The 10,180-nt window shown below is 41.8% G+C and overlaps 2 protein-coding genes across 3 annotated transcripts; both read right to left on the reverse strand.

The window, feature by feature from the left end:
• Nucleotides 1-1,124: 1,124 nt before the first annotated feature.
• On the reverse strand, nucleotides 1,125-3,118 carry LOC142379306 (fibroblast growth factor-binding protein 1-like). Of its 2 annotated transcripts, none has more exons than XM_075464446.1 (2): nucleotides 3,013-3,118; nucleotides 1,125-2,685 (listed from the first exon to the last, which is right to left on the reverse strand). In XM_075464446.1, exon 2 carries the CDS (start codon nucleotides 2,661-2,663, stop codon nucleotides 1,995-1,997), a length of 669 nt encoding a protein of 222 aa, XP_075320561.1. In that variant the 5' UTR covers nucleotides 2,664-2,685; nucleotides 3,013-3,118; the 3' UTR covers nucleotides 1,125-1,994. The 2 variants fall into 2 exon arrangements, with proteins under 2 accessions (XP_075320561.1, XP_075320562.1); XM_075464447.1 differs by having other exon boundaries at nucleotides 1,125-2,667; nucleotides 3,013-3,103.
• A 4,503-nt stretch (nucleotides 3,119-7,621) lies between these two features.
• Nucleotides 7,622-8,902, reverse strand: fgfbp2b (fibroblast growth factor binding protein 2b). Its single transcript, XM_075464448.1, has 2 exons — nucleotides 8,079-8,902; nucleotides 7,622-7,942 (listed from the first exon to the last, which is right to left on the reverse strand). Exon 1 carries the CDS (start codon nucleotides 8,834-8,836, stop codon nucleotides 8,102-8,104), a length of 735 nt encoding a protein of 244 aa, XP_075320563.1. The 5' UTR covers nucleotides 8,837-8,902; the 3' UTR covers nucleotides 7,622-7,942; nucleotides 8,079-8,101.
• Nucleotides 8,903-10,180: the final 1,278 nt, after the last annotated feature.

Raw genomic sequence — 10,180 nt, forward strand, 5'->3', positions numbered from 1 at the left:
ACAGAAAGTCCTGTCCTGGACAAAGAAAGTTCAGTAATGAAAGAGTGAGGACAACAGGGAACGACTAAGTGTTAGTGTTGATAGCTGAGTACTAATGAACCATTTCTCTGTGTCCATTTCTCAAACCGTAACTTGGATAAAGTTAAATTTTAAAAGAGAACACATTGACCAAATGCACTTCTTATATGAGGAAAAGAGACCCCTCTTGGTGCACCTCAAAACTGATAAGCACTTGCTTTCATCTGACTTTCTGAATCCTTTCTGCAAGCAAGTGGTGGATCTCCCTTTGATCTACAAGAGCTTGCCTATGAAATAATAAACCCACCTGACAACTAGATGTACAGGTGAGGAAGACATACACACATTTGTATGCTATCCTCATTTCCTTCTTCCCCCTTAACCTCTGACCTCTAATGACTTCCTCCCTGGCAGTGTGCTGATGCTGGAATGCAAAGTTGAGCTGCGGGGAAGGACTCCCCAGAACAATATGTCCACAAACACCCCTTTTGTGCTGCTAAAGATGTTAAAAGGTGGAAATCATTCTCCAGTTGTCTGACTGAGAGGGCAAAGAGCAGGTCAGAGGTGGTGGAGGTCAAGAGCAGACAGGAAAGCACTAATATCCACATCTGGGGTTGGACACTTGTTTTGGGATGGATGACACACACACTGCTATCACACAACTGGATTGCTTTTATTCCCCCGTCTCTGTGTATAGAAACAGCTCCTGTCAGTGCAGAGCCGCTGAGAGTAATGAGAGACTGTTGCAAGCAACTGGAGGACAAGGTGCCACATGCAATCGACCCACTTGTGCATTTGAGTCTTTTGTGTCCGTGCTGCTTTATCCTGAGGGTGTGCCAATAGTATGTGGGAAAGGCTGTGATGTTATTAAAAAAACAGTTCAATGTGTATTGTGATCTTGGGTAAAAGCTGTGATTGTTTCATTCAGCAGTCCTAAAAAGGCAAAAAATAAATAAATAAATATAAAAAATAAAAAATAAAAAATAAATCAGTGGGTAATTATCAAGATTTCTTAGGCCTCAGCAGCCATACAAAACATGTGTGTGTGTGTGTGTGTGTGTGTGTGTGTGTTTTGCACATGAACATCCGACAGTAACAAGCAGATCTGAAGGTCACGGTGTTTTATTAGAACAGGAATCAATCACAGAAAAAAACTAGAAAAATTCAGTTGTTGTTCTATCATATTCGATCATTATCAAGCCAAAGAAGAACATTGTAACAATATAAAATATTTATTGGTGGAGTATAAATACAGGTGTGTTGATACACCAGAGGTAGAGGAGATTATATCACCGCGTAATAATCAGTTCTGTGTCAGTTCAAAATAAGAGCTGTTAATACTAATTTAGAAATGCAATGTTCTCTATTTACAGTGTAGGACACCAAAACAGAGATACTTCAGCAACATGAGGGCCACTGCATGGTGTTCTACATATGTAAATGGTGATTGCGTGATCAAATATAACCCCAGAACTGCATGTACTGTGAACATATATAAACTTGAAACACTTTAAAATATATAAATTGAAAAGTCAAAATATAATATTCAAAGTAAAATCTACTCAAGTCGATTTGGAAAAAAAAATGCATGACAAGTATAAAAAAGTACTTTCTGGAACAGCATGAAGCAGCATTTAAGTGTGGAGCAGAATTACATTTACTTCACAGTACTTTATCTATTTTAATAAATAATATTTATTAGTTTGATCATGATATTTACTTCTGGGAAATAGTGTGTCAAAAAAACTTATGGAAACTTTTCTAAACTGCCCATAAATTACATTTGAAGGAAAATATATATAATAATGCTGCGATATAACAAACTCCTGATAAATAAGCACACCTGAGCACAGTATCGGTGTTTCTTTCGCACTATATCTCATAGGTATTCGATTAAAATCATAAAAAAAAAGGATTTGACCACTTTTTAACAATCACAACTCCTAATCCTGCATTCAGTCTGAACCTCTCTGAATCTAGCAGTCGTCACTCTGCAGCATGGAGAGGAAGAAAGAGCACACACTGGCCCAGGAGCTGCTGCAGTACTCTTCAGCCGTTTTCCGGTGGTCCGGGCGCTTCGTGCAAGCCGTCTGGCTGCTGCTGCTGGTGGTGGTGGTGGTGGGGCGGGATCGCGGCGGAGGTGTGGAAGTGCTCGACTCTCCAGAGCGACGGACGATCAAGAGGCTACGGATGTCCAGCTTGAAGTGCGCATCCCGCGATGCGCGCTTACACATCGCAGTCTTCACGAGCGCAAGCTCGTCCCTGCACAGTTTGCCCTGGAGTTTCCTCAGTGTGCGGGCCACTTGTTTCCAGAAGCCTTTGGGGTCGGACTGGTAGCCCGGGCAGCTCTGAGGTTTGGCGTTGTATTCACAACTCAGGCCGGTAACTTCGTGTTTGACCTGCGCCCCCGGGTTTTTGCATGTGACCAGTATCTTCACAGTATCCCTGACGTCTCTCGAGTTCCACGTGCACTGCATCTTATCGCCGGTGGAGAACTTCCCCCGGCCGGTCGCCGCACCCTTGTTCCCGCTCCTCTGAGCTCTACCGGATAGCTTGTCCGCTGCGCGCTCTCCAGAAGACAGAGAGACTTGCTGCTCGAGGAAAGCCAGCAACAACCAGAGCGCGAAAGCCCTCAGCACCATCATCGTTCTGCACAGAAATATTCACCTGAAAGTGACAAATGGTTGTGGAAATTATCAAGATTCAGAGTCTGATAGCCAATATTTTGGGTACACAGTAGCGTATAGACTGAGTGATAACAATTATCCTAAAAGCACACGGATCCAGATTAATACAATTTACAATATAAGTGAATAACATTATTCAACTGGCTAAGTTTATTTGGGTTACCTGGTAACGCCGTTACGCAGCTAAATAGTGGTGCAGTAGCCGATCAATGACTGAATTCAGATACTGTTGTGAAAAGTAACAAGGCTATACTGTAAGTGTACTACAGATGATACAACAAAGTCACCTATACTGAGTCAAACTTACCGAAACGAACAAGTGGTGCGGCGCGTAAAAACTGCGTTGTGTGCCTCTCTGTCGTCTGGCACATGGCTTTCATAGATAGATGTGCAGCACGCCCACCATTCAGCACAAACACTCTTACGTACGCACGTAGCCTACGTGCAAATTCATTGAGAAAAATGTTGGCAGCAGTTTCCGATGCGAATGCTTTTTTTGTGTGGCGTGACCCGACGTGCCCAAGTCTGAGTTCGCGCCTTTAACAGCGAGCTGAGCTAAAGATTAGAAGAGACTAAATACTAGTGATGCATCTGCGTATCCCTACAGGCTGGTGAGTTTAAAGTACTATGACACGCCCGAGAACTGTTGTAACACCACCTCATTACACCACCAGAACATTTTGGAGGCTCGACTCCAACGTTTCCACCAATCTTGTCCTGCGTTCAGCTATCAGGAGATCATCAGAGATCAGCCCGAGCAATGTGTGTTTTAAGAATTAACTTTTATTGACAGTGCACGGGGGAAAAGGCATTAACACGACTCTCTGTTTATACGATATTAAGTTCAAACACGATGGAAATGAAACGTGCAGTCATTAGAGAAAAGCCTAAACAATTAAACATAAGATATAAAGTGATACTTTGTATATATTTTTTCATGATACGATGGAAATATTGCTCTTTGCTTCATAAATCCAGCCTTACTTTTTTCATTACATGTTTATTTGCTGTTTATTTATTTCTCTGTCTTGGTTGGCTGTAGAGGAAATTCATTGGAGGCAGTGAAACAACCATTTCAGACTTAATATAATTGATAATAATTGGCAATAATTGATATTATTATAGCAAGATATAATCAAATTACAATGTAATGCAGATCAGTATAGATTTAAACCTTTGGAGATTTTGCCAAGTAAATCTGCAGCTCCTCTACATTCCAAGAATCTTTACGAGGAAGTCTCCAGCCGTGAATCTTCCCTCCAGGCAGCAACCTTGCTGCTCTGATTTTCCCGCATTACAGTGCAGTCATTTTCATTGAGAAAGTGCTGCACATTCTCCACTCAGTAGAACAGTGTTTCCCAACCCTGGTCCTCAAGGCACACTGCCCTGCATGTTTTCCATGTTTCCCTGCTCCAGCACACCTGATTCAAATAATTGGGTCAGGTCTTAAAGCTCTCCAGAATGCTGAGGACGACCCATTCATTTGAATCAGGTGTGCTGGAGCAGGGAAACATGGAAAACATGCAGGGCAGTGTGCCTTGAGGACCAGGGTTGAGAAACACTGCAGTAGAAGACAGACCTATGGTGCCTTGAAATGGGGTTGAGTTCACAGCAGGAGTACACCTGAGTACAGCGATTGGCAATATTCTTGGCCAAATGAATGCAAATTTTCAGAAAAGTCCACAACTTCCCCATATGGAGCTCACAAGATCCTTTTGAAGGCAATAGTAGTTAGACACCATCCCATGAACACGGTCAACACAGTTGAAACGTAACAGTCAAATTTTTCCTCCTGAAGTTTGTTGGGAGCAGGACAGAGCTGAAATCAATATTAGACTCAGTCTAAGAGGCATGGTTACAAATGACTGAGAACTGCTGCCTTTAGATGAGACAATGGGAGACAGTACCCGATTAACTTGGAAATCTTTTTTTTATTATAAAAAAATAGATGATGATTTTAAGTTATCCTGTACAATTTTGTGTAGCATATATTTGAAATCTTTCTCTACAGTACCTGTCATAGCAAAGCTCTGGTCATGATGAGGAAAACTTACATCAGCCCTATCAGTTTTCACTGTCCCTCTGTGCCTTGAAAGGAAATGAAGTGAAATGGCACAGGCCCAGCACCAGCATGTGTTGACTTTATTATCCACACAGGCACTTTTACGATTGTGATCAAACATTATATTATATGTATATATATTAAAACATTATTTGTGGGCAGTACAAGGACAGCTGCTGCTTTTGATCTTGAATTTCACACTGACCACACTGTCAGATCGGGCTGCCTTTGTTCACTCTTTAGCACCTTTATTGACTGAAGAGTAACACATTTACCAGATGTCAGTTCCTTCTCTCCTCATAAACTCCCAGCTGGATATCCTTTCGTACTTTGCTATGCACCTGACATTAACTCTGTGCTGTCTGTTATGCACTCAGTTCAGTAGCCAATGAGGACTGTTTATTATTGCAAAGTTGCTGTCAAATATCCTGCATTTTCTTTGTAAACTAACCCAACACCACAAGTATTAGAACATTAACATCATGTTTTTACAGCACAATGTTGTCAATTCTTTTTGGGGTTTGCTTATGTTTAAATATACAAATGATGAAATATCTTCAAATAAAAGAACGGAGTTGTAATGCAACATTTTGTTGAAAAACCATCTATCTATCTATCTATCTATCTATCTATCTATCTATCTATCTATCTATCTATCTATCTATCTATCCGTTTCCTCAGCTCAAAAGACTCAGATCTTCAAAGTGAACCACTGCAAGTGTGCTGGACAAACACTGCAACCATGTGTATTACACTTATGTTATATTGCTAAATGAGCCAGGAGTAGCTCCTGAAAAACTTGTGAAACTTTTCACCATGTTCTTACAACAAGAATAACTCATCAAAACTCAGCAGAATATTGTGAAAACCGCCCTCCAGTGTTACTTCCATCCAGAAAACAAGTCCAATGTAAACTAACTGTTATTTAAATGGCCCTAATTTACTGAGACTCTTAAATGGGATTGACTTGACATGTGTGTCTTGTAAACACACTTGCATAAATGATAGGATGTTTTCAGATTCACCACTGATTCATGAGAGTGAGGGAATAAATCCACTCAACCGTGCCATCACAGTTCATGATGCAGCTACAGCATGGGCACACGTCTAATAATCTCATGGCATACATTGGATTATTGCTGTGAGTCACTGTGTGGGAGGACTGTGGAAGTGAACAGTAGTAAAAAAGCTGTGTGCGCTGAAAGAACACAAATCCGTTTACACTGTCACATTGTGGGAACCTTAGAACCATCTTTGAGCAAAAAGTTTGACCTCATGATGTAATTTATAATATTTGAATGTGCAGAGCTGTTCATTAAAGGATGGATTTAAGAAAATCATAAGGAGTCAGTTTGACGTTTTTTTTTTTTTTTAAGTGATGGAAACATAACTGTGTGTCTGTTGGCGTCAAAGTTTAGAAATAATCAGACATTGAGAATGTACCTGCTTTATGGGGACATTTTGTCTGGTGGTTTCAACATCAAATGTTTGTGAGGGTTTATGCTTGAATTGGAGAACAGGGGTTTTGTCAGTGTGTGTCCTCAAATATAAAAGATACATGTCGACCCATTTTCATGGCCCTCTGACCTTATGGAATTTTTTTCTTTCTGTTCAGCAGCACCACCCTGTGTTCAGTAAAGGCTCTGCAGTCTAAATTCTTATCAGTGCCGATTGAAAGGAAGTAAATACTTTTACTCAACTACTGCACTTCCTACCTTTTTTTAGACATATGTGTAAGATTGTATTTAAAGTCAAACTCAATGCAATCTTTTACTCATGGTTCAACATCAAAATCAGCATGTGTCAGGCATGTTTAAGGTTTATGTGGGTCTTTTGCGGTTTCATAAAAGAGAGATTTCACCACTTAATCACTTAAATGGTTTAAATGAGTGTTATTATGTAGTTGTCTCTTCTTTTTCTTATTTCTTCTGCCCCATCAATCAAGTCCTACGTCCCCAGATTTGTCTTGTGACCCTTCAGAAGGGTCCAGCCCCGTGTCTGGGAACAGCCAGACTTTTTTAGCAAATAGTAAAGACATAGAAATGGGCTCCACCTCAGAAAAATACAGCAGAACAACACTCCTTACCCTCCTATGAATCATGAATAACAGTGATGTTATCATTTCAAGAGTATTTTATTATTTTGTGTTTACAATAAAATGTAAATTCAAAAATGTTGTGTCAGCTATGTGTGCTTTGTGAGTTTGTATTTTTAAATTTTGCTTATTAATCAAAGTATCTCAGATGAACTAACAGTACTGGAAATGCTAAACTCAATGTGTTAAATGATCTACTCCGCTACTCTTTCTGCTTAAATATTTTTAAAATAGACTTGCCTCACTCTTTGTAAAGTATGGTAATATATTGTGCCTTGTTTTACGTCTTAATTGATGATTAATGATGTCTTCTTTCCGTTAAATCTGTTTTTATAGCAACATGAGCTTTCAATATCTAAAAACGGCCCCTTAAGGTCTCCAAAAGTAGACCAGGGTAATGGTTAGCAGTCACCATCCTCATCCCCTGTGTGTATGTGTGTGTTTTTGTGTGTGGGTTAAAAACAGCGCTGCTGCAGCCACACTCACTCCAGTCATCTGCGGCCTTAACACAGACCCCCTCTGTTCCTGCACAGCAGCTCTTAGGACTCAATTCATCAGCTCATACAAAGAAGTGTTTGGCTCTGCTCAGACACCTTCTGTGACTGATTGTGTCTGCACGGTAACAACTTCCTCAGCCAGGCAGCAGACATGTTGTTACAACCAGTGATGAGTGGAAACAAAGACTCCTTTCAATACACGAGTGTGAAAGCTTGCAGCTTGTTTCAGCTCAGCAGGAGAAACAGATATACACATAAGAGGAGAGGTCACCACTCTGATTTTATTCTCTTCATGTTTTCTTCCTTGGAATACATGCTGTTGAAACACTTACATGACACTTGGAATGACTTTTATATCATATACAAACAGAAACACATGCCCTCCATGTTTTCCCTTTGCCTTGCAATGTGTTTTACAAATTTAGAAATTACATGCATGCCACATCATCCACTGACTGCATATGTGTAAATGGAGTTTTCTCTTGTTGGCTCTTGTTGAGGGATGAAATGATTCCGAAGGCTTTCATACAGATTCCAGAGAGTTCAAGGATGGAGGAGGGTGTTGATTGCCGCTTACTCCAACCTGAAACATCAACAAAAAGGTCCTTAGGAATTTATTTCTATTCAAAATTATGCAAATAATGGGGTTGTTTCTCCATTGTCGTTACTTTCTTGTAACCTTCCCTCTACCTTCCCTTCTTAATTTTTCCATCACCTACCTGAGAGTGACTGCAGTACCATCTCACTCTCGGAACCAACTGAAGACGTAGTTGCAGATGCCGTGGAAGCTCTTCCAGCAGTACTCAGAGGCAAGGCGGGTGGCTCTGGAGTCAGGCTGCTCTGTGGGACGAGTAGTGGTCTTTCCAGGCTTAGGGGTGGCTTTCTTGGTCTGGGGGCCCTTGCCTGGCTGGGGTTTAACGGGCTGAGACTGGGGCTTCACAGGTTTAGAAGTAGCAGCTGGCTTGGGCTGGGCTGGCACCACCGGTTTACGTGGCTCCGGGACAGGTTTGGAGGTCTTGGAGGCGGTGGTCTTAGGCCAGGAGGTCAGGAAGGTCATTTGAGCCTCGTCTGGGCATTTCCTGCACATATGTGGCCGGTAGATTTTGGCTCCCTGGCAAGCATTCTTCAGCTTCCTCAACTCCCACATCATCTGGGTGAAGTAGTGGCGAGGATTCTGGTTGTAGGCGCGACATTGGTTGGGTTTACCCTGGAAGTCGCAGTAGTAGGACCGTCCTGTTGTCTGGCTTGGACCTTTGCATGACACACGCAGGCGAGTATAGTTCCCGGCTCCAGACACCACCATGGTGCACGAGTCTTTGTTCTTGGTGTTGAATCTGATGGGCTCATCCCAAATGCTGCGTTGTGGCTGCTGTGGCTGCTTGTTGTCGTTGCTGGTTTGAGCATTTGACAGAGAAACAGTTGCTACCAAGAGCAGCAGCAACACTCTCATCCTGGCTCTCATGGTGACTTTAGGCATGGGAGTTATGGCTAGAGTGGGTAGGGATGAAAATTTTTTCTGAATCTGCACTGAGGGTTAAGATGTGCAAGGGCAAAAAGTAAGTGAGCTTCTCTTTATAAGGCAGGAGCTCACAAAGAAGGTATTATTCAGGTGAACTGTATGGCTCAAACTCCTCCTCCAGTTTTTCACACCACAGACATGTGCACTAACAGTGCATGCACACACACACACACACACACACACACACACACACATGCACAGAGGTACGTGCAGTATGCCTGAAAGTGATGGACGAGATGGCTGGAAGGGGAAAGGGGGGAGGGGGTACACGAACGAATAGAGGAAGAGAAAAAAGGGGGGAGACATTTGCAGCAGGAGAGCAAGGGGTAAGTGGGAGGCACACACAGGGGGCTAAATGTTATGAAAAACACAGGACATTATATAATCCCACATAGGAGGTTCATTGATCATTGATCAAGAGGAGAGCAGCAAGGGTCTAAAGCCACACTGCAGCCTGGAGTTATGCACCCAGGAGATAAAAGCAGCCCTGTAACCTTGTGAAATAAAAATCTCATCATGTTCCTCCTGCGATGCAAAATTTGAATTGGTCGTGACGTTTTTTTCTGCAGTGTTACGTGTAGTGTGCAGTGCATACCTCAATTTTAAGAGCTAAAATTGAGCTCTTATCTTTTTTCTAAAGGTCACAAAGTTTGCAAAAATGTTAAACATCAGACTTAGTGTTGGTGAAATTGAAATATATATCTGAAATGGGCCAGGCTGTTAAGCCTTTACATTTTCCCCAAGTAGACAATGAAGACACAATAGTTTGTTCATTTTGTAATAAAGCAAACCATTTAGTTTGTTTTCATATAGATGACTTGAGGAGTCAAAAAGGGTCCAACGGGAGACCTCACATCTGGGGGTCATAAGGGGTCCAGATATCGTTGATTAGTTTTAAGTTATTGTTGCATTTTATCAGCCTTCCCAACATTTTCTGGAGATGGGTTGTTGAGTGAGGTCAAAGAACTAGCTTGACTTGAAATACTTTAGAAATACTGGTCTGGAGGTCTTAAGCTCAAAACCAGGCCTGACTGATCTCTACAGTGAGTTTTAGCTTAAAAAACAGAACATATAAACAGACGCTGGCCTTAAAGAGACTAAAATATTCCACATGCGCTGCTGAGTTTGGGCGCAGAACAGAATGCACGAGTGTACAGCCTGCAGCCGATTTAGGAGGCTTTATTTTTACAGCAGTCAATCTGGTGAGGAAGAAAAAGTTCCCCTGTTGGAGACACCAGGAGGGCCAACGTGTACAGTGTGTGTCTGTGTATATGTAAATATATATGTGTGTGTGTGTGTGTG

This window comes from Odontesthes bonariensis, chromosome 4 (genome assembly GCF_027942865.1).
Source record: "Odontesthes bonariensis isolate fOdoBon6 chromosome 4, fOdoBon6.hap1, whole genome shotgun sequence".
Taxonomy (NCBI): Eukaryota; Metazoa; Chordata; class Actinopteri; order Atheriniformes; family Atherinopsidae; genus Odontesthes; species Odontesthes bonariensis.